A 25,197-nucleotide genomic window follows, 5' to 3' on the forward strand; every position below is an offset into this window, starting at 1 on the left:
CTCTCTATAGCCACTTTGGTCAGAATTTTTATCATGAATTATGTTGGATTTTGTCGAATGCTTTTCCTGCATCTGTTGAGATGATCATGTGGTTTTTTACTTTTTTTTTTGTTGTTAATGTGGTGTATGACGTTGATTGATTTGCATGTGTTGAACCATTCTTGTGAACTTGTGATGAATCCCCCTTGGTCATGGATAATGATCTTTTTAATATGTTGCTGGATTCGGTTGGATAACATTTTGTTGAGAATTTCTGCATCTATATTCATCAGAGATATTGGCTGATAGTTTTCTTTGTTGTTGGTATCTTTGTCTGGCTTTAGTATTGAGGTGATGGTGGCTTCATAGAATGTCTTCAGGAGTGTGAGTGTTCCTTCATCTTCAACATCTTGGAAGAGTTTAAGAAGGATGTGTATAAGTTCTTCTTTGTGTGTTTGGTGGAATTCACCTGTGAAACCATCTGGTTGTGGAATTCCGTTTGTAGGGAATGTTTTTATTACATATGCAAATTCATTTCTAGTGATGTGTCTGTTTAAATGATCTATTTCTTCTTGATTCAGTTTTGTAGAGCTGTATGTCTCTAGAAAGTTGTCCATTTCTTCTAGGTTTCAAATTTATTGGCATAAATTTGAAGTATAGTATTGTCTTATGGTTTTTTGTCCTTCCATGAAATCTGTTGAGATTTCTCCTTTTTCATTTCTCATTTTTTTTATTTGGGTTCTTTCTCTCCTCTTATTAGTGAGTCTGGCAAGAGTTCTGTCGATTTTGCTCACCCTTTCAAAGAACCATCTCTTGGTTTTATTGATTTTTTTCTCTTGTGTTTTTGAATCTCTATTTTATGAATTTCCTCTCTGATCATTGTGATTTCCTTCCTTCTCCTGACTTTAAGTTTCGTTTGTTCTTCTTTTTCTAATTCTTTTAGGTGGTAGGTTAAGTTGTTGATTTGAGATTTTTCTTCTTTTCTGAGGAAGGCCTGTATTGCTATGAACTTCCCTCTAAGAACTGATTTTGCAGCATCTCATAGATTTTTGAATGGTTGTGTTTTCATTATCATTTGTCTCGAGGTATTTTTTAAGTTTCCCTTTTGATTTCCTCATTGACCCATTGGTTTTTTAGTAGTATGTTGTTTAGTCTCCATGTAGTAGGTTTTTTCTCATTTCTTTTCCTGTGGTTGATTTCTAGTTTCATGCCGTTGTGGTCAGAGAAGATACTTGAAATAATTGCTATACTCTTAAATTTGTTGGGATTAGTTTTGTACCCCAGTATATGATCAATCCTGAGAATGTTCTATGTACACTTGAAAAGAATGTATATTCTGATTTTGGGGGATGAAATGTCCTGAAAATGTCAATTAAGTCTAACTGTTCTATTGTGTCATTTAGGATCTCTGTTGCCTTATTGATTTTCTGTCTAGAGCATCTGTCCATTGATGTGAGTGGGGTGTTAAAAGTCTCCCACTATTATTGTATTCCCATCAATTTCTTCTTTTATGTCTATTAGTATTTGTTGTGTGTATTTGGGTGCTCCTATATTAGGGTTATGTATATTGAGGAGTGTAATATCCTCTCTTGATTGGATCCTTTTATCATTAAATAGTGTCCTTTGTCTTTCTTTATTGCCTTTGTTTTAAATTCTGTTTTGTCTGATATAAGTATCACAACTCCTGCTTTCCTGTCTTTTCAATTCACGTGAAATATCTTTTCCCATCCCCTCACTTTCAATTTATATATGTCCTTTGCCCTAAGTTTCCTGTAGTTAGCATAGTGTAGGCTCTTGTTTTTTATCCAGTCTGCCATGCTATGTCTTTTGATTGGAGCATTCAGTCCATTGACATTTAAGGTAATTATTGATAAACATGAATTTATTGCCATTTTGAAATTTGTTTTCCAATTAATTCTATGTTTCTCCTTTGTTCTTGTCTTTTTTTTTTTTTTTTGGTTGGATTATGTCCTGTTATTTTATGCTTGTGTCCTCTTCTTTTTAGTTTTTGTGAATGTATTGTTTGGTTTTGATTTTTTATTTCCCTCAAGTATGTTAACTCCTTCCTATATCTGCTTGCTTTAGCCTTATAGTCATATAGGCTCAAACACATTCTTTTAAAAAAAAGTGTCAAGATTTTCCCACTTTCCTTCCTCACATTTTATGATTGTGATATCCTTTTTTACATCTTCATGTTTCTCCTTTTGTTGTTCCTTATGTTTATTGTCTTTTGCAAATAGTTTTTTTATTTTAAATCTGTTTCCTTGCTTATTTAAGTGATTGGTTTCAAATTGTTATTTCCTCCATCCTATATCTTCTTCCTCCTTTCCTATTTAGAGGATACCGCTCAGTATTCCTTTTAGAATGTGTTTAGGATTGCTGTATTCTTCTAGCTTTTGTTTGTTGGAGAAATTCTTTATTTTTCCTTCTATTTTAAATGATACTCTTTCTGGGTAGAGTATTTTCAGCTGCAAATTTTTCCCTTTTAGAACTTTGAATATATCTCTCCTGGCCTGTAGTGTTTCTGTAGATAAATCAATTGATAGTATTATGGCAGTTCCCTTATAATTAAGTCTTTGTTTTTCTCTTGATGCATTTAAAATATTCTGTTTCTCTTTAACTTTTTCCATTTTTATTATAATAAATCTTGGTGTGGGCCTATTTGGATTCAACTTGTTGGGGCCCTCTGTGCTTCCTGTGTCTTAATATCTGTTTCCTTTAGATTTGGAAACATTTTCAGCCATAATTTCTCCAAATATGTTTTCAATCCCCTTTTCTTTTTCTTCTCCTTCCAGAATCCCTATTATGCATAGATTGGCTCACTTTATGTTATCCCATAGATCTCTTATATTGCTTTCATGTTTCTTCATTTGGTTTTATGTCTGCTGTCCTGATTGGGTGATTTCTATTATTCTGTCTTCCAAGTCACTAATTCATTACTCTGCATTATTCATTCTGCTCTTCATTGCCTTTAACTTAGCTTGCATCTTTGCAAATGAATTTTCTAATTTTTCTTGCCTCCTCCTCACGTTTTCTAGTTCATTTCCTGAGTAATCTACATCACTGTTCATACCCGCTCTTAATTCCTTCATATCCATTTTTAATTCCTTCAGAATTTCCACTATCTCCTTTTTGAACTTGGTATATGTTAGATTTCAGAGGTCTGATTCTTTGTTAGCTCTTTCAGGGGAATTCTCCTGTTCTTTTAACTGGGAATGGTTCCTGAGCATCTTCATTTTGCTCATGTTTTTCTTATTCTGTTAGTTTAGGGAAAACAACTCCTGTAGTCTTGGAGGGCTGTTTATGGGAGAGTGCACCTGGGCTTGCTTTTTTTTTTTTTTTTTTTTTTTTTTTTTTTTTTTTTTTTTGCATGGGGGCTGTTTTTGGTTTGAATTCTTGCTGTCTCTTTCCCCAGTGTGTGCAGGCTGTTATCCCTTTGATAGGCATTGTGTTGGTGTACAGCCTGTGTGTGCTTCCCAGGAGATGGTGGCAATGTGTAGGGCTCATAGCCAATGTCTGGTTGCTGGGCCCTTGACAATGGCAAGTACCCTTGGGTTGGTGGCACAGGCTATGCCTGATTGCAGGGCACTGGGGAGTGATAGTGACCCCTCAGGCAGGTGTAAAATGTGCCCAAAGCCTTCAGCAGTGGCAACATCAGGGCATGTGTGTTACCTGGGAGTGAGAGCAATGTGTGCACTCCATTGCGATAATGCAGTACCCTCTTCTGTGATAATGACTGAAGTGACTAGGGCTGCAGGTGGTGCCTGTTCATGAACACCTAGTAGTGTCAGGCCATGCCCACCTCTGGAATCTGAGATAGGTGGGGAAGTTTGCCCCTGCTTCCCATTGGCTGTGCAAGAGGTGCCTCACTGCCTGAGACCTGGGTTTGCAAAGATAATCCTATGGCAGTCCCACCCCTCCTCCTCCAGCCCTTCCCAACAATGGCACCTTGCTTCTCCTACAGGCCCAGGCTTCCTTCTGTGCTCCCTCAGATGTGGTGCTCTGTTCCCCAGCCCGAGGGTACCACTCCCTAGCTCCTCGAGCCATCTCCACACAGTCAACCCTAGTCCTCTTCCCTGAACTGACCTCTGGAGCCTGAGCCTCAGCACCCAGCCCCCACTTGAGTGTCTCAGGCTGTGGTGTCCAGGGTCGGTTGTGCCAATGGTCTGGGGGGCCTCTCTCTCTGCTTTGCTGTCCTCAGTCCAGCTGTTGCATTTTCCCCAGAGCTTTGAGCTTCCCCCTCCTTCCCCGCTTATCTCCCCATCAGTTAGGTAGCCTCCCAGGGTTCAGATTCCTTTCCTTTCTTAGAGTTCTCTCTCTGGAGTGCTGATCCTGTCTTGATTCCTTTTTTCCCCCTCTACTCTGTCTCTCTCTCTCTTTCTCTCTAGTTTTTCCTTTCTGTTCTACCTAGATATATGGAGGGTTTCTCACCCTTTTTGGAGGCTTAAGGTCTTCTGTCAGCATTCAGTAGGTGTTCTGTGTCAATCATTCTACATGTATATTTTTTAATGTGTTTGTAGGAGAAGATGAGAACCACATCTTACTCCTCTTCCATCTTGATCCTACCTTCCCTACTATAATTAAAATCAGTGATCAGGAATGAATAGGTACAAATTGATTTTTGGAGGACAAAGCCTTATTGCCTACCTTGCTACCAGCAAGTTGCACATAAAGATGAGTTGCTACCTCCATGGCTTGTCTGATACAAGTCGGTGACATCAAGAATGATAACCACTATAAGAAAGTCCAAAATTAATCAGCTTATTTATTAACTCTTCCCTGGCACATGCAAGTGTTGGAGCACACTTCAGACTTCCAAAACAGTTACTGTTATGAATTGAATTTTGTGTCTCCCCCAAAGATATGTCGAAGTCCTACCAATGACTCCCTTCAAATGTGACCTTATTTAGAAATATGGTCTTTACCAAGATCATTAAGTTAACATTAATTTATTAGAGTGAGTTCTAATCCAGTTTGACTGGTGTCCTTATAAAAGGGGGTGGGGGATTTGGACAAAAAGGCAGTCATGCAATGAGAGAAAACACCACATGAAGGTGAGGTGTCTGTAGGACAGGAAACACCAAGGATTGCTGGCAACACTATAGGTTAGAAAAGGCAAGGGAGGACACTACAGCCATTGGAGTCACTCACTCCAGGCACATGGCTGTCTTCTCCCTATGTGTCCTCACATTGTGTCTCCCCTCTTTCCCTATCTGGATTTGGGGCTTCTAGTCTTCACAACTTTGAGACAATGTATTTCTGCTGTTTCAGTTTTTGGTACTTTGTTATAGCAGCCCTAGAAAACTTACCTAGTTGCTTAAGACAGTTGCTGACAGTTTAGTAATTGTTTAGGTGGAGGGATAGGTTCCTGGAGCTCCCTACTCTGCCATATTCTGTGCCATCCTTATTCATTATTTTTTTTATTCATTATTATTTTTAGAAAATTTCTCTCTCTCTCTCTCTCTTTCCCTCTTTCTCTGCTTAACATAATGTAAGCTCTATGAGAGCAGGAAGTTCTGTCTCTTATATTAACTGCTCTGCCCTCTGTATCTGGAGCATTAGTAGACAAGTACTAGAGTGGAAGGCCATTCTTGAATAATTATTGCATGCATTGGGCCATAAATGAACATGGATAAGGCAATGTGGCCCCAGCCTTGTGGAGGGAGGTATGTGTTAAATGCAATGGATGAATGTAAATTCTAGGCATTAGCCACTTTGAGAAAGTCAAGGAAAGTTTCAGAGGAGAGAGGCCCAAGTCTCTTTCAGACCAGGTGGGAGAGTGATGTGAGGACAAAAGCAGAAGTGTAACTGGGGAGAGTCATTGGCATAGGCAAAGGCACAGGAATGTGAGTCAGTGTTTGTATCCAGACCTATGAGGACTGGAGTGACAGAGTGTGAAGGAAAGTAGAGCCTCAGGAAGAAGGGCTTGCTTTGGAGTGAGGGCATGAAGTCAGGGAGCAAGTGACAGAGTCACATTTAAAAACAGAAAGGTCACTGCTGGTTGCATTAAAGATAAATCTGAATATAGCACCTGTTGAGTGTGAGGCAAGTGAAACAACAGCCCATTCACGTAGGTGTTGGAATGGGAGCCAGCACAAGGCTGGGGTGAGGTCTGGGAAGGAATGGGGCAGACTACAAGAGCCACAAGTAGATCTTTAAATTTGGGGTAGAGTTTAGGCATGAGTTTTTATCTGAATTGAAAAATCCAGCAGAGGGTTTGAATTCTTGAAAAATACCATGCTTTTTGCAGCCATCAGCCTATAATAGAATCTGGCACTTGTAACTTTGTGGTTTGGAACATGTGCACAGGAACACCTGTCTTAATTTTTAGCGGCAGCACTAGGGTCAAGGCACCTCTTCCTCCTTTTGCACCTCAGTACCTCTGATGAGGGCCCAGCATCCTGTGCTTAGTTGTTCCAAGTCTATTTCCTTCAGCCAGGTGGCCCCTGAGGTTCTTGAGGGTGGAGGCTGGCCTTGAATGACAGCAAGCTGCCCTTTGTGGGCAGGTGCCTAGAGCCACATCAGGTATGTTTTTGCTCTGCTCATTGATGACTGGGTGCTGTGAGAAGCTCTAATTTGCTTTCTCCTGCAAAGAACCGAGACTTCAAGTTAGAAATTGCATCTGTGACAGCAGTTGGGTTCATCATGAGACAACAGACACAAAGATTGAAGTGTGCCATGGGGATGCCACCTCTGCCAGGAATTTCTGTTTCTGTATCAGATGGACTTCCCAGGATGTTACTTATTTCTATTCTAGAATATATTTGGGGCTATTGAGAATGAAAAGGTGCTTTTAAAAATGCTGCTTAGACCCAGCTAGTAGGAAGGTATCTTTCTCAGAGCCTTCAAGGGAGCTTTAAAGAGCCATTTGCAGGACTAACAGAAGAGTGTGTATGATAGGCACATTGGTCTGTGGGTTGGCTGCAGCCTACTAGTTAGGGCTCTGCTGGACCTGATGGGGCTTCTCCACATGTCCACCCTCTGGGGACACCACAGGACAGCAATACTTCCTGGGACTTGCTCTTCTCATGGCTGAACCTGAATCTCCAGAGAGGCTTGCTGTAACAAGAGGTGCTTCTGTCTAGTCTACTCACCTTCCATTGGTCAAACAAACCACTGGCCAAGCCTAGAGTCAGTGGGGTGGGGATATATATCTGCCTGTTTCACGAGGACCACTGCAGAAGGCACACAGTGAGATCCTATTGCCGGGATAAAGGGTTGGTAAGTGATCCAGTCTCCCCAAATAAGCAATGAGGTATTGCTGTTATGACCTCAGGTGACCTGGCGTCCAGTAGAATGTGGCTCTGTTGGCCCTTAATTCTCTATGAGAAATGAAATCACATATTTTCACTTTTTCTTTGTCTTTTCTAGGGCCACACCCACAGCATATGGAGGTTCCCGGGCTAGGGGTCTAATTGGAGCTGTAGCTGCCAGCCTATGCCAGAGCCACAGCAATGCAGGATCTGAGCTGAGTCTGCAACCTACACCACAGCTCACGGCAACACTAGATCCTTAACCCAATGATTGAGGCCAAGGATCAAACCTGAAACCTCATGGTTCCTAGTTGGATTCATTAACCACTGAGCCACTATGGGAACTCCTATTTCCACATTGTTTTAAGCTTCTGTCTGCAATTTTGGGTAGCCCTTTCCAGATGGGTCACAGTTGAAGCCCACCTCCTCCTGCTCTTCATAGGAGTTCACACATGGCAACTGTCCTGATGCAGCAGGTCCAGGTTCTCACCTGACCTCTCATGGGCTGCTCCCATGCCTAGCAGTGATAACATGGACCATCCACCCAGCAGACTGGAAGCAGGCCTCACTGAAGAGGTCCTTCTGTAGCAACATGGGCCACAAAGGGGCATGTTTTTGGAACACAGATTTCTCACAGAAATGTCACATTATTGTAATGTGAAATTTATCAGAAAGATGCAGTTTGTTGTTATGATTTACTAGAGAACACTACTTCCTAGTCATTGACTCTGATGCTTGTTACATCAGAAAACATCAGCGGATGTGGAAGACTGCACAGAGGGCAGTAGGGAGAAATGGTTTAGCACCAATTTACCCACATGTAGTCTGAAATCAGAGATCTGTGTCTCTTCATGCCTTGATGTCTTCCTCTATCAGTTGAGGAAATAACACACTTGGAAGATGTTTGAAGATTAGGTAAGATGATGTGTGCATGGAGTTAGCATAGGACTGTGTCCACTGCAGGGCTAATAAATGCTGGTTAGATGGTTGTGGTCCCAGGACTGTGTGGGATTCTATGTGACTTCGCCCCATTTGGGATTCACAGCAGTAGCCAGGAAGCAGTTAAAGAGGAGGAGGAACAGTTGGTCCTATGACTGGAAACAAAGACTTACTGGTGGGCTCAAACTCAAGGTTTTGTGGATAACAAAGTTCACTTTTGTTTCCTTTTGGACATCCTATGTTTAAGTTGTTTGACTGTTGGAAAGGTGCTTTGGATTTTGTAAGTTGGTCATAGAATAAGCAGCTCCTGTGAGCTTCCAAGGACATGATGTCAGTGTTCTTTTCCTCCACAGATTCCTGTGCTCCTGAACTTAAGCAGAGATCCTGAGATCAGCCTGCCTGCACCACCGCTCATGTACGCCCTGGCCCTCGGCGCCTGCCTGGGAGGTAAGAGGGTACTGCTGCATCTTCTATACCCTGGCGTTGGCATCTTGAGTGGAGAGGGGTCACCTAAGTTAAGATTATAACATAAACAGGCCGCATGCACAGAGCACTAAAGGGACCCCAAGGAAGATTGAAGGAAAGTCAGGAATGGCTCTCTAGGATGAGAGCTGGGTCTCAAAGGATGAGAAGCCTCCTGGGCTAGTTCTGATTCACCTAGAACATGGAGAATGAATGTCATTGCATTAGTGATGAAAATGTTTTCTATCTTAACTGTTTCAATATCAACATCCTGACAATGATATTGTGGTATGGTTTTGCACTATATTACCATTGAGGGAAACTGAATTAATGGTACATAGGATCTCTTCATATTATTTCTTTACAACACCATGTGAATGTATAATTATCTCAAAGTAAAAGCTAATTAAAGTAATAAAAAAGGAAAAACCAGAGGGGGAAATGTTAATGTTTTAATTGTCTAAATCCATAATTACTTAACTAAATAAATGTAGATAGGTAGACAGGCTGATTGGAAAATAAAGTCAAGGAAATATCCCTGAGTCTGGAGGCAAAAGTCAAAGAAGAAGAAATGCAGGGGAAAATTATAAACAAAAGTTAAATATGGGAAATACAATATTCCACTACTAGAAAAATCTCAGAAAGGACAGAATGAAATGGAAGGGAGGAATTTATCAAAGAAATAATAGAAGTAGATTTTTCAGAGTAGAAGTAGCACTACCTAATGCCAATCTTTGTGAAATCTGAGAACCCCAGGGAGGCTTAGAAACTTGCTCAGTGTCATACAGCTAGAAAATCTCATAACTGGGAATCAAATTCCTGCAGTCTATCTCCACAGTTTTTCCTCCTAAGCTCTCTTTACATTGAAAATAGGTAGTTAGAAATACTAGGTTCAGCAGAAAATTGTTTGAATTTGTCACCTACCAAATTTGCAGTAAATTAAAATATGGTAGGATTTTAAGCAGATGATGAAAGATAAGAAAGAAGACCTGATTGGATTTTGGTCCTGGTGCACATCTTGACACTGCAGGGTGGCATTTACTTAGTCAGGATAGTATAAATGTTGCTGATGGGTTTTCCCAGCTTGAATGAACATATGTCCAACTCTATAGAACACCTTGTGGTTGTCAGTTTCCTTCATAAATGTGCTCTTTTATTTGTAATCTATGTATTAGTTGGATAAAAACAAACTAAAAATAATTTAAATACCACTTGTAGGACATAGAAAACAAAACAAAACAAAAAACAAAGACTGCTTTAGATCCAAGCATGCATGGCATCCTTGCCAAAGTTATATATAGATTGTGGGCAATCCAGGCAGCACATGGCTGGATTAAAACCTGTTGCTTCTTTTTTGGCCATGTTCATATATTGAGTGGCAGGTCGTTCTACTTTTCAAATGGAATACCAGCACATAGAATTAACTTTTAGGTTTTCGTTGAGTGAAAAAATATTACTGATCTGAGAGCATGGTTTATTTAATTCAACTTGAATTGGCTGACACAAGATATTGGATTGAAGACTCTTTATAAACTTTTAAAATGGCCATCAAGAACGAGGCAGAGAATGGTTTTGGGAAATGTTCTTGTTCTGCCTCTAGACACATAAATTAGATCCATAGATTACTTAGATATGCCAAGACAGGCAGCTGCTGTTTGTGTTCACACCCCAACTTCTAACTCACTCCTCTGTAAATGGAAACTGGAAGGGTGGCTTGAGCCAGAGAAGTGACACCCAGGACTTCTTTAACCTACCACATGAAACCCATGCCATGTGAGGTACTATAAGAAACCTACTAGTGTCTATTAAACTACTGAAACAACCACTGAAATCCAAATGGTACCCACACATTCTTTCTTAATATATATTTTTATTAAAGTATAGTTGATTTACAGTGTTGTGCCAATTTCTGCTGTACAGCATAGTGACCCAGTCATATAGATAGATAGATAGATAGATAGATAGATAGATAGATAGATAGATAGATACATACATACATACATACATACATACATACATACATACATACATAGGGAGGTACAGAGATAGTCAATCTATCATGGTCTATCTCAGGAGATTGGGTACAGTTCCCTGTGCTATACAGTAAGACCTCATTTGTTATCCATTCTAAATGTAACAGTTTGCATCTACTGACCCCAGACTCCCAGTCCATCCCACTCCCTCCCTATTTCCCCCCTGGCAAACACAATTCTGTTCTCTGTGTCTGTGAGTCTGTTTCTCTTCTAGATACCAAGGGAATGTGCTCATTTAATACAGACATAGCTGAATCCCCACCATCTCTTCCCCACTGATGATGGGTCAGGGGTGGGCAGATGGATTTCATGAGTCCATGATCAACATGCGTGGGCAGGCCAAAACTATTTGGAGTCAGAGAGATATTGTGGGGCATCGTCTTGGTAATAATTTTCCTGATCCTGAGAACAAACTTTAGGAAAGAGAATGATCTTGCTCCTTTTTCTGGATACTATTCACTGTGTTGTACTGATGAGATGCCTAGAGCTGTTTCCAGCCCAAGTGGGGGGCCAGCTCTGAGGGTTGTTGATGGGTGGCAGAGCATGTCAAAGGAGACACTAAGAAGCCCTTTGGCACCTCTGGACTTGCTCCACCTCTGACTCCCTGTTGTGGGAGATAAGCTCTTCCTGTTGCCAACACCATATTGTTTTGCATCTTTCTTCCTTGTAACCAGAAACATCCTGACCACTACAACAGAAATCGTCAGTGGTTAGCTCATGGTTACTCAGACTAGCAGATTTCAGATTTTGTTGGAAGTCTGAATCTAGATCTAGTTTTCTTTTCACTATAACAGCTGACATGATCTTTTGCTAATTTTTGTACAGGACCTGCTGGCTAGCTAGTCCTCTCTTCTCTGTTGCATCCTTATACCCCATGTGCTTTGCTCACTTATCCACTCTTGCCTCAATAAGACATGAGGGAAACCTGTTCGGGAGCCTCTTGGCAAAGCTTTTGTCCCCTGATAAAAATGTATCGGTACCAGTTTTCCTCCATGCTGTCTGCCTTGGATATGTCCTTGAGACGTCTGTGATGAGAGAGAGAGGCCAGAATAATTGTGGAGACATGCCCCTGACATTTTAAGACATCAGGCTGATGCTTACCAGCTTCTTGTTATGGGGAGGAGATTATTTCTGAGTGTGAAAGCCTGTGTTTGTTGGGGTTCTGTTACCTGCAGCCGAAAGCTTTCTTAAAGAAGCAGAGCTTAGTGAGGCTTAATAGATCAATTTTCTGCCTCCCAAGGTCTTCAGAAGGCCCAAAGACCTCATGCAAAGGGATGTCTTGAAGGTGTATCTGAGGGAAGGAGGTCAGGCTATGTACAGAGGGTTTCTGAGAAATAGCAACCCCCACAGTGCCATCCATTCTACATTCCTAAAAAGGTGGATAGAAGTAAAATGTGCAAAGGCTGAGCAAGTGCCAACCTTAAGGAATGGCATCTCAGCTCTTGCTCATGTCTCTGCCTCATCCACTCTCCACAGGGCTCCTTTACCTTTTGTCCCCACACAGTTCTCTGCACCGTGCTCAAGTCCTGGAGACCCAACTGCTACCCCTCCCATCAGATCCTTGAAAATTCTTCCTTTCCTTTCTATGAATCCAGAAGGACTCAGGAACAAATTAACCTGCTGAGCCCATCCACCTTAGGAATGTGAAGCAGGAGATGGAAAGGGCCTTTTATTTTCTGTCAAATGGTCCATTGCCAATGAGGAATTCATACTGTAGCATAATGAGATGCTATAGATCTAGGCACTGCCTGCTTGCCACTTTATCTGGGAGGAAAAGGAGTACTTTTTCTTTTTTCTTTTCTCTTTTTGTCTTTTAGTGCCGCACCCACAGCATATGAAGGTTTCCAGGCTAGGGGTCAAATCGGAGCTGTGGCTGCCAGCCTATGCCAGAGCCACAGTAATGTGGGATCTGAGCTGAGTCTGCGACCTACACCATAGCTCTCAGCAAAGCCAGATCCTTAACCCACTGAGCAAGGCCAGGGATTGAACCCATGTCCTTATGGATGCTAGTCAGGTTTGTTAACCACTGAGCCACAACGGGAAGTCATACTTTTTCTCTTTTTCAGTAATCATTATCATTTTTATTATTTGTTTTTGTTGAAATAAAGTTGATTTAAAATATTGTTATTTTCAGATATACAACAAAGTAATTTAGTTATATATTTTTTCAGATCTTTTCCATTATAGAATCTACATGTAACTGAATGAAATTAGAATGTTCTCTGTCACCATACACAAAAATAAACTCAAAATGGATTAAAGACCTAAATGTAAGGCCACATACTATAAAATGAGGAAAACATAGGTAGAATGCTCTTTGACATAAATCACAGCAACATCTTGTTTGATTCACCTCCTAGAATAATGACAATAAAGACAAAAAATAAACCAATGGGACCTAATTAAACTTAAAAGCATCTACAAAGCAGAGGAAACAGTTTAAAAAATGAAAAGACAATCCACAGAATGGAAGAAAATCTTTGCAAGTGATTCACCTGATAAAGGTTTAATCTCCAAAATACACAAACAACTCATACAACTCAACAACAACAACAACAACAATAAAACAACCCAATTGAAAAATGGGCAGAAGACCTGAATAAACATTTCTCCCAAGAAGACATACATGTGGCCAGCAGGCACATGAAAAAATGCTCAACATCTCTAATTACTAGAGAAATGCAAATCAAATCTACAATGAAGTACCACCTCACACCAGTTAGAGTGGGCATCATTAACAAGTCAACGAACAACAAATGTTGGAGAGGATGTGGAGAAAAAAGAACCCTCCTTCACCATTGGTGGCAATGTAAATCAGTACAATCACTATGGAAAACAATATAGAGATACCTCAGAAAACTAAATATAGAACTACCATATAATCCAGCAATCCCACTATTGAGCATCTATCCAGACAAATCTTTCATTGAAAGATACATACACCCCTATTTTCATTGCAGCACTGTTCACAAAAGCCAAGACATGGAAACAACCTAAATGCCCATTGACAGATGAATGGACTAAGAAGATGTGGTACAAATATACAATGGAATACTACTTGACCATGAAAAAAAAACAAAATAATGCCATTTGCAGCAACATGGATGGAACTAGAGATTCTCATACTGAGTGAAGTAAATCTCAAAGAGAAAGACACACACTATATGATATCACTTATATGTGGAATCTAAAATATGGCACAAATGATCTATCCATAAAACAGAAAAGGTTGTGGACATGTAGGACAGAATCGTGTTTGCCAAGGGGAGGGGGAGGGAGTGGGATGGATTGGGAGTCTAGGGTTAGAAGATGAAAATTCTTGAATTTGGGGTAAATAGGCAAAGAAATCCTGCTGTATATCATAGGGAACTATATAATCACTTGTAATGGAACATGATGGAGGATAATGTGAGAAAAAGAATCTGTCTATCTCTCTATATATGTATGTATGAGTGGGTCATGTTGCTATACAGCAGAAATTGACAGAATATTGTAAATCAAACATAATAAAAAATTTAAAAAATACAATAAAATATGGCACAAGTGATCTGTCTACAAAACAGAAACAGATCATGGGCATGGAGGGCAGAGTTGTGTTTGTTAGGGGGAGGGGTAGGGAGGGGGGAGAGAGGGGGACTGACTGGAAGTTTGGGGCTGGTAGGTATAGACTGTTACATTTAGAATGGATGGGTGATGGGGTCCTGCTCTTCAGTACAGGGAACTGTGTCCGATCTCTCTCTCTATATATATATAAGGAGTACTATTGCTGGATCATGTGGTAATTCTATTTTTAGTTTTTCAGTGAACCTCCATACTATTTTCCATAGTGGTGGCACCAGATTACATTCTCACCAAGAGTGTAGAAGGGCTCCCTTTTCTCCACACCCTTTCTAGCATTTATTTTTTGTAGACTTCTTGATGGTGGCCATTCAGACCAGTGTAAGGTGATACTTCATTGTGGTTTTGATTTGCATTTCTCTAATAATTAGCAACGCTGAACATCTTTTCATGTGCCTATTGGCCATCTGTCAAGTCGTCTTTGGAGAAATGTCTCTTTAGGTCCTCTGCCCATTTTGGGGGTTGTTTTTCTGATTTCGAATGGTGTGAGCTGTTTGGATATCTTGGATATTAAGCCCTCTTCAATCTCATTGTTTTCAAATACTTTCTCCCATTCTATAGGTTGTCTTTTTGTTTTATTTATGATTTCCTTTGCTATGCAAAAGCTTTTACATTTGACTAGATCCCATTTGTCTATTTTTACTTTTTTTTTTCAGCCTTGGGAGACTGACTTAAGAAAACACTGCAATTTTTTATGTCAGAGGATGTTTTTCCTGTACTCTCTTTTAGGAGTTTATGATGTCATGTCTTATATTAGGTCTGTAAACCATTTTGAGTTTATTTTTGTATATGGCATGAAGGAGTACTCTAATTTCATTGACTTACATGAGGCTGTCCAGCTTTCCCGACACCACTAGCTGAAAAGAATATTGTTTTTCCTTCATATATTTCATATATTCTTACCTCCTTTGTCATAGATTAGTTGACCATAGGTGTGTGGACTTATTTCTGGAATCTCTATTTCATTCCATTGATCTATATGTCTGTTTTTGTGCCCAAACCATGCTCTTTTGATTATTGTAACTTTGACTACTGAAGCCTGAAAGGTTGTGTCTCTAGGTTTGTTCTTTTTTTTTTTCAGGATGGCTTTGGCAATTCTGGGTCTTTTGTGGTTCCATATAATTTTAGGATTCTTTGTTCTAGTTCTGTGAAAAAAATGTCATGGGTAATTTGATAGGAATCACATTAAATCTGTATATTACTTTAGGTAGTACAGCCATTATAACAGTATTAATTATTTCAATCCAAGAGCATGGAATGCCTTTCCATTTCTTTGAATCACCTTCAATTTCCTTTATGAATGTTTCATAGTTTTTAGCATGTAAGTCTTTCACCTCCTTGGCTAGGTTTATTCCTAGGTATTTTATTCTTGATGTGATTTTTTTTTTTTTTTTTTAGGGTTGCACCTATGGCATATGGAAGTTCCACAGAGCTGGAGCCACTGACCTATTCCACAACTACAGCAACACCAGATCTGAGCCATGTCTGCAACCTACACCACAGCTCACAGCAACAGTGGGTCCTTTAACCCACCGAGCAAGGCCAGGGATCAAACCCACACCTTCATGGATACTAATTGGTTTTTTAACTTAACTGAACCACAAAAGGAACTTTCTTGATGTAATTTTAAATGAAATTGTTTTATACTTTCTTATATTTCATTGTTAGTGTAAGGAAATGCAACAGATTTCTTCTGTATATTGTTCTTGTATTCTGATACCTTGTTGAATTCATTTGTTAGTTTTAATATTTTTTTGTGTGGAGCATTCAGGGCTTTCTACATATAGCATCATGTCATCTGAATATAAAGGCAGTTTTACCTCTCCCTTTCCAATTTAGATACCTTTTATTACTTTTTCTTGTCTGATCACTGTGGCTAGGACTTCCAATACTATATTGAATACAAGCGGTAAGAGTAGGCATCCTTGTCTTGTTCCAGGTTTTAGCAGGAAGGCTTTCAGCTTTTCACCATTGAGTATTATTATGTTGGCTGTGGGTCTGTCATAAGTGGATTTTATTATGTTGAGTTATGTTCCCTCTATGCTTACTTTGGTAAGTTTTTTTCATGGATGGATGTTGAATTTTATTAAATGCCTTTCCTGCATCTATTGAGATGATAATGTGGTTTTGTCTTTCGTTGATGTGGTTTATCACATTGATTAATTTACATGGTTTTTTTGGGGCCACATCTATGGCATATGGAAGTTTCTAGGCTAGGGGTTGAATCAGAGGTGCACCTGCCAGCCTATACCACAGCTACAGCAACACCAGATCCCAGCCACATCTGCAACCTGCACCACAGCTCACAGCAATGCCAGATCCTTAACCCACTGAGGGATTGAGCCTGCATCCTCAGGAATACTAGTTGGATTCTTAACCTGCTGAGCCACAATGGGAACTCCTTGATTTACATATGTTGAACCATCCTTATGACCCTGTAATGAATCCAGCTTGAGCAGGTGTATAATCCTTTTTATGAGTTGTTGGATTCAGTTTGCTACTTTTTGTTGAGGATTTTTGCATCTATATTTATCAAAGGTATTGGCCTGTAATTTTGGTTTTTTATAGTGTCTTTGTCTGATTTGGGTATCAGGATGATGGTGACTTCACAGAATGGCTTTGGGAGTGTTCTTTTCTCTTCAGTCATTTGGAAAATTTTGAGAAGGATAGGTATAGTTTCTTCTTTGTATGTTTGGTAGAATTCCCCAGCAAATTCCTCCAATCCTGGACTTTTTGTTTTCAGGGAGTTTTTTTGTTTGTTTGTTTGTTTTAAAGATTCTATTTCACCTCTAAGTGATTGGTCTGTTCAAATTATTTCTTCTTGGCTCAGTTTTAGGAGACTGTATGTTTCTCGAAATTTCCTCTAGGCTGTCCAGTTTGTTGGCATATGGTTCATAGTATTTTGTCCTTTTTTTGTATTTCTGTGATGTCAGTGTTATTTTTCATCTTTTATTTATTATTTTGTTTATTTTTGTCCTCTCTTTTTTATTTTTGGGGAGCCTGGCTGCAGGTTTGTTGATTTTGTTTCTCTTAACAACAACAAAAAGCTCTCATTTTTTGTTGATCATTTCCATTTTTTAAAATCTCAATTTCCTCTCTAATCTTTATTATCTCCTTCCTTCTTCACATTTTGGGTTGTGTCTGTCCTTCTTTTTCTAATTCTTTTAGGTGGTGGGTTAGGTTGTCTGAAATTTTTCTTGTTTCTTATGAAGGCTTCTATTGCTGTGAACTTTCCTCTTAGAACAGTTTTTACTGCATCCCATAGATTATGTAAGATTGTGTTTTCATTGTCATTTGTCTTAAGAAATTTTCTGATTTCCTTTTTGATTTCATTGTTGACCCATTGGTTTTTTTAGTAGCATGTTTTATGGTCTCCATATGATTTTTCCCCATTTTACTCTCTATGGTTGATTTTCATGCTGTTGTGGTCAGAAAAGATGCTTGGAATAATTTCTTTGTTTTTAAATTTGTTGAGGACTGTTTTGTGTTTTATTCCAGAGGATGTTCCATGTGGGCTTGAATGGAATTTATGTGTTTTTTTTTGATGTTGTGTCCTATAGACATCAATTAAATCCAACTTTCTGGATGTTTCATTTAGGATCTCTGTTGCCTAAAGATGTCCATTGATGTCATTAGTGTATTAAAGTCTCATACTATTGTTGTATTCCTATCCATTTCTCCATTTATGTCTGTTAGTATTTGTTTTCAATATTTAGGTGCTCTTATATTGGCTTTATATATGTTAACTCTTCTTGTATTGATGCCTTTATTGTTACATAGTGTCCTTCTTTGCCTTTCTTTATGGACTTTGTTTTAAAGCCTATTTTGTCTGATATGAGTATTGCTATCCCTGCTTTCTTGTCCTTTCCACTTGCATGAAGTATCTTTTGCACCCCCTCACTTTCAGTCTATGTGTGTCTTTCACCCTAAAGTGAGTCTCTTTAGTATATTGTAGGTTTTGGGTTTTTAATCTAATCTGCCATTCTGTGTCTTTTGATTGGAGCATTTAGTCCACTGACATTTGAAGTAATTACTTAAACCTTGTTTTCCGGTTGATTTTGGGTTTTTTTTTTTTTTGTTTGTTTCTTTCTTCTTTTTTGTTTTTACTTTTATAGTTTGATAGTTTTCTTTCTTTTGTATTATGCTTGAGTTCCTTTTTGGTTTTTTGTGAATCTACTGTATTTTTTGATTTGTGGTTTCCATGGCTTTCAAGTATAGTAACCCATAACTACATCTCATGTGGCCATGATCAAGGTGTGTGCAGGCTGTTCTCCCTTCTGGTGGCTCTGAGGATAGATCCTCTTCCAGACTTACTCAGGTTGTTGGGAGAATCCAGTTCCTTGCAGCTGTAAGACTGAGTATCCAGTCTCTAGCTGGCTGTCAGCTGAGGCTGCCCTTAGCTTGCTAGTTTTGGCTTTTGGGCCTAAATCTTAAAACCAGCAATGGTGTGTGGAATCTGGCTTGTGGTGGGAATCCCTCCAACCCCCTTGTATCCCTCCAAACCACTATCATGGGGTCTCTCCAATTCACCTCTGGGATATATCTCTCCTACCTTTCCATCCATGTGGTCCCCTGGAGACTCCAGGATCTCTACAGAACTCACTCTGAGGTTTCTTTTCTGCTTCCAGCTGGAGAAAGTTCCCTACTTTGAAAGCCTCCTGTGAGTTAGTGGGGCCCTCTCAGATGGTTTAGGATAATCCTGCATCTCAAGGTCTATAATCTGCATGACTTCTGCCTTTTTTCCATACCTAGTAACATCATGACATAAGCCCAAGCTCTGAGGAAAAGTATGGGCTCCTTCATGTGGTTAGGGGGTGAACATCATTCTACCACCTGGAACAATCCAGCATCACCTACACTTGGACTGTCTTCCAGCCAGGCTCTGTGCCTCCTTTGTCTCTACCCTAAAGTCTTTCCTGCACAGAGCAGCGTAGGTGTTGGCCCATCACACACACTCCCACTGTGAGGCAGCTTGTCTTACCTTGGGGATGAGATTGCCCTCCCCACCTCCATTGTGTCTAAGTGGACCATACAGTTTGACCTACACTGAGGAACAGAGGAACTGTCACAAAATGGAACATCAGAATTGGGGCAGACAGTGACCATAGTAGATTGGGGCCAACCTCAGGAGAGGCAGGCCCTACACAAGGCTTGAGCTTGCTGGGCTTCAGAACTCAGGGGAGACCCTAGGGCTCTTAAGATCCAAAGTCTTACATTGTTGACATGTCAAATATATTTCATCCTTAGAACAAGCATGTAAACAGGTGTGGCTATTTTAGAGGTTTTCACTGAAAACCCATTAATCTAATTCTTCCATGGATTAAAGGTGGGGAGAATGCAATGAGGCTCTTTGTGAGCCTTTGCACCTCAGAAAGCTCATATGTGACATTGCTCTGAGCTCATTTTTTCTCCACTTCTCTCTGTCCTCAGTGTTCTAGTGTGGGGTTCTGGAACAGTGCAGCATTGAGGGGCACAGCTTCCTTGGTCCTCCTCCTGCTCTGCTGTCCACTCTCAGAAAGGCCACCCCCTCAGGCCAGTGTGCTGTCGGCAGCTGCAGATTTGTGTCTCATGGTTCACAGTCCTCGGTGATTCATGTGCAGATGTCAGAACTGATCTAACTTGGCCAAGCCTGGGTAGTATGCCCACCCCCAAACACTGACCTCTGCTCTTAGGGGATAAAATATGTCTATGGGCCTCACCAAGTAAATTTACCCTGCCCTGAGCCCATCCCTGTGTTGGGGGCCTGGGTAACATCCCTCACCCTGAGGCCATACTTCTGCCCATGTGTCCGTGTCAGTGTCCCTGAAGATCATGCTTGCCATGAAAAGCCCCCCCCCCAAGGCATTTTATTATCCTGGTTCTTCACATCCATCTGAAGCCCCACAAAAGGTTTCCTGGTAGGTGTCTAGACCTGGAGTCCTAAGAATGAAGATTCTCATCTGAGATTCCACTGCTCTGAGGATAAACATTCCTTCCTGTGGGTGTTGCCCTACTTGGGTTTTCCTCTGAAAGATATACGTCACCATGTCCCACAGTGATTTGCCAATTCTCCTTCGCAGTTCCTCTTTCCTAGCACATCCAACATTAGTAGCCCTATTTATAATTGAATTCCTATAATTACAAGCAGTAAATTTATTTTCTGTTTGCCAGTGGAGTTTTTTTTTTCTTACAGATATTTGCAAGGCAGTCACTTTCATCAGACCTGTAAAGTCACCATCAAATCAAATGCCTGTGATATGGATGATCCAAATGTAGAACAAAAGAGAGCAGAAGTCTACCACTGCAAACTGAGATTTCGTTTTACCTTTTAAATTTTGATTGCAGGTAACGGGACACTGATTGGAGCATCAGCCAATGTTGTTTGTGCAGGAATTGCAGAGCAGCATGGATATGGATTCTCTTTCATGGAATTTTTCAGGTACTTTAAAAACTTATTTAAAATTTCTGTTTATATGGAGTTCCCTTTGTGGCACAACAGAGACGAATCTGACTGGTAGCCATGAGGTTGTGGGTTTGATCCCTGGCCTCATTCAGTGGGTTAAGGATCCAGCATTGCCCTGAGCTGTGGTGTAGGTCACAGATGCGGCTCAGATCTGGTGTTGCTGTGGCTGTGGCATAGGCCAACAGCTGTAGCTCTGATTTGACCCATAGCCTGGGACCCTCCATATGCCATGGGTGCGGCCCTAAAAAGACAAAAAAAAAATTCTCTTTATGTAGTTCCTAAGCTTACTCAATGAAAAAAGTCAGCCACACATACTATTAAGCACTAAGGTAAGAAAGTTTTAGTAATTATAGAGATGTTGGTATTTTATGTTGTTCTCTTAAAAATTCCAATGGGACTTGTGTCTTGGCTGTCCATGATGCAGGTACATAGTAAAAGTCTGGTATCCCTCTACTGGATTGCCAAGCAGAAAAGCTCATGATTGGAAGGACCCAGGAATGTTGCAAATTAGGGGCAACCTGGGAACAGGCACCTCTCAGGAGAGGAGGCCTTGGGTGGGGTTGTGCAGCTGTTGCCAGCTCCTACAAAGGAGGACCTGCTCTGGGATCCTGGCCCCTGCATGCTTGTTTTCATTTGGCACCATTGCACTTTAGATGCAGGGACTGGGACAGCATAGACACTGGTGGTGCTTGTAAAATGGTGCTGCCAATATGAAAGAAATTCACTTGGCATTAAATAAGGTTTCTGTTGAAGTTCTTGGGCTGGCAACTCAAATCTGGTACATGCATAGAGATGGCTATGAGAACCAGCCCCACTAAAGATTTATAACAGCAGCTCACCTACAGCCATGAGGCAGTGCTCCCTGCCCTGGGACCTCTGCTTCTGCAAGGTACTGCTCGACTGGGCTGAACTTAGGGGGAGAACCATGGCCATCATGCTCAAGTAAGGACCAACACTGGGCCCTATGTATAATAGAACACTGACTTTTGACAGACTTTAGCATATAGACCATGTTTATTCATGAACAACTTGTAATACTTGGCAGTTTTGCTAAGACATTAATTTGAATGACACTCTTGGGAGACTTGGGTGTGGGAGGGAGATACTAAGCTGGAGAGTGGGCCATGGGGACCCTTCACATGCCTCCCTCAGCAGGACTTTGGGCACATTGTTGACCTTGCTGCTGAGGGACAGTATCTGAAACTTAGCTGTTGACTGACTTCTTCCCATCTAGACTCTTAAATGCCTGTGATAAATATATTTTAAAAATCACAATGAGATCTTGCTGTGTAGCACTGGGAACTATATCTAGTCACTTGCGATGGAGCATGATATTGTGAGAAAAAGAATGTATACATGTATGTGTAACTGGGTGATCATGCTGTACAGTAGAAAAAAAACAATGTATTGGCGAAATTTTTTTTAAAAATTTAAAAATTTTTAAAAATCCTGTCACTTGAACAAGATTCTCTCAATGAGAATAGCATTCATTACAGCAAATGTAGTGGAGGCCTTAGCAAAATGAGGCACCTCACACTATCATCATCCAGCCTGTGCTCCAAAGTCAGTGAAGGCCCAGCCCCGGAGCATAGCCAAGAAAAGGAATTTAGAGGAGTTACCATTGTAGCTCACCAGGTTGGGGACCCGACATCATCTCTGTGAGGATGTAGGTTTGATCCCTGACCTTGTTCAGTGGATTGAGGATCCAGCATTGCCACAAGGTACAGTGTAGATCACAGATGTGGCTCAGATCTGGTGTTGCTGTGCTGGATAATAGGCCCCAGCTGCAGCTCTGATTCAGCCCCTGACCTGGGAATTTCCATGTGCCACAGGTGCAGCCCTGAAAGAAAGAAAGGAAGAAAGAAAGAAAGAAAGAAAGAAAGAAAGAAAGAAAGAAAGAAAGAAAGAAAGAAAGAAAGAAAGAAAGAAAGAAGGAAGGAAGGAAGGAAGGAAGGAAGGAAGGAAGGAAGGAAGGAAGGAAGGAAGGAAGGAAGGAAAGGAGGGAGGGAGGGAGCGAAGGAAGGAGAGGAGGGAAGAAGGAAGGAAGGAGATTCAGAGACCAGTGCTCTGAGTGGGCAATAATGGAAAATACAGACTTGGGCTCAGCAATTCTAAGACCCCCTTGTTTGCACCGGGTTTTCAATTCCTGCAGGGTTTAGGCAGTCAGGCATGCAATACAGTTCCCCCCATTTGCTGGCAATCATAGCTGGACTCCAAATAGTAGGGATTCTTATGGCGATAGCAACACTGGTTAGTCTCACAGACAGAGGAAACCCAGTATAATATCATGAAAGATTAGAGGGGTTTAAGGCAACAGTACACACTTGTCTGCTGTTTTCTCAGTGTAACTTTGGAATAATAACAAGGACATATACCTGACTGAAGGAGTCCACTTAGAACTTGCGAAAACTCAGGGTTCAGATCCAATGGATGATGCATATGCACACTGAATTTTTCAACTAGGCCGTATTCTATGCAATATATTGGACTTACATCAGAGTTACAGTGCAATGGCTAGGTTAATGTTCAGTAATGTGGAGGCCTCAGAAAGCTTGGGGCAAGACTGCCCCATGTCTCCTCCAAGAGCTTATTGGCAAGTGGCCTATGAATTGCATCCATCTTCTTGGATGGAGAAGAAAATGTCTCTGTAGTGGTCAGGAGTCATGTCTCTTTTGTCTGCTTGCTCATAAATCAGAGCAGTTTTCTCTTTAGCCACTGTTTTTATAGAGCCCTTATTTGCCTAAAATTCTTAATTTGCCATTACAGATTATAAAATTGACTTTTATCTGCCTCATTTAAAAATTTATTTCCATAAAAGTTGGCTTCCTATGATACATAGTGCAAAATGTTGAATTACTACTTTATTTTTCAAAATTATATATTTCTGACCGTATGAATACGTATTCAAAGGAAATCTGTAAAAGATTTTAAAAGTAACTCATAATCTTGCTACCCAGAAATCAAAATTTTGTGTTTGTTAATATTTTTTCCTCCGTCTCATGATATATATATATATATATATATACTTAAAAGAAGGTTTAAATCATATTGTCTTACCTTTATTTTTCATAGTATTTGTGAGCATTTTACCAGTTCAAAAATTATTCTTCCAAAATAAAATATGTTTATATCTACAATATATGGACCTATCACTATTTTACCTTTGTTAGACATTCAGGTTGCTTCCTATTCTTTATCAATCCTGTGTTGACTGTCTTTACATTATAAAACTTTGTTTCATTCTTGGTAACTGAAGATAAACATCCCTACATACAATTCCTGGTTAAATGAATAATGTTGTAAGAATCTAGATACATAATTGGCAGGCTGGCATCAGAAGTGTTGCTCTGCCACTCTCTCCACGGAACCTCACCCTCACTGCTGATAATTTAAATACAGTTCATCTGGTGGGCTAACAGTAGACTCACATTTTGTTTTAATTAATTCCACTGAGGTTAACTATATTTATTTATTTATTTATTTATTTATTTATTTATTTATTTATTTCTGCATGAAGGCATGCATGCATGCTGGTTTTAGGGCCACACCTGCAGGATATGGAAGTTCCCAGGCTAAGAGTTGATCAGAGTTGCAGCTGCTGGCCAACACCACAACCTCAGCAATGTGGGATCTGAGCCATGCCTGCGACGTACACCATAGCTCACGACAATGCCAGATCCTTAACCCTCTGAGCGAGGCCAGGGATCAAACCCGCATCCTCATGGGTGCTAGTCAGGTTCATTACTGCTGAGCCACAGCAGGATCTCCTAACCTCTTTTATGTAAGTGATGGAGATCTGCATTTCTTAGTTTGTAAACTTTCTACTCATATCTTTTGTGTCTTCCTATTGAGAGATTTGAATTTTTTTCTATTTTTTTGAAGCTCTCTTTACATTTAATGGAATTTGTTTCTGATATATATGTTGGAACTATTCTTTTAGTTAATTTTTGTGTCTCAAATTTTACATGGGGCTTCTAGATAGTCTGTAGTCAAAATTATGAATATTACTTAATATGATTTTACCTTTATCTCTCAAACAGGGAAATTTCACCTCCATATTCTTCTAGAATTTTTCTGGTTTCATTAAAAATTGTTTTAATTAAAAAATAAAATTAACTGTTAAATCTAAAAAACATTGTTTTAATTAAACTTTTTCCTTCAAGATACTTATAGATTCACAAGCAGCTGTAAGAGGCAACAACATGAAGATCTCAGGCACCCTTTACCCAGCTATCTTCATTGGTCAAATCTTGAAAAAACTGTAGTACAATATCACCACTAGGATGTTGGCATTGATACAGAGAATCCATCAAGATGCAGAGAATCCATCACCTCTGGAATCCCTCTTCTTGCCATTTTATAGCCACTGCATTTCCCTACCACCTCCACTCCTGTTAACCATTACAACCACTCATCTATTTTCCATATCTAAAATTTTGTCATTACAAAAATGGTATGAACATGGAATCAT

General features: G+C 40.1%; 1 protein-coding gene across 1 annotated transcript in view; it reads left to right on the top strand.

Annotated features, from left to right (window-relative positions):
* Positions 1-25,197, top strand: part of OCA2 (OCA2 melanosomal transmembrane protein) — a gene marked incomplete at its 5' end in the record, with an annotated part of 212,273 nt that overhangs the window by 179,985 nt on the left and 7,091 nt on the right. The window contains 2 exon segments of the mRNA NM_214094.2: positions 8,525-8,618; positions 20,609-20,702. Of these exon segments, the coding sequence (NP_999259.2) occupies positions 8,525-8,618; positions 20,609-20,702 (188 nt within the window).

Source organism: Sus scrofa, chromosome 15 (genome assembly GCF_000003025.6).
Source record: "Sus scrofa isolate TJ Tabasco breed Duroc chromosome 15, Sscrofa11.1, whole genome shotgun sequence".
Taxonomy (NCBI): Eukaryota; Metazoa; Chordata; class Mammalia; order Artiodactyla; family Suidae; genus Sus; species Sus scrofa.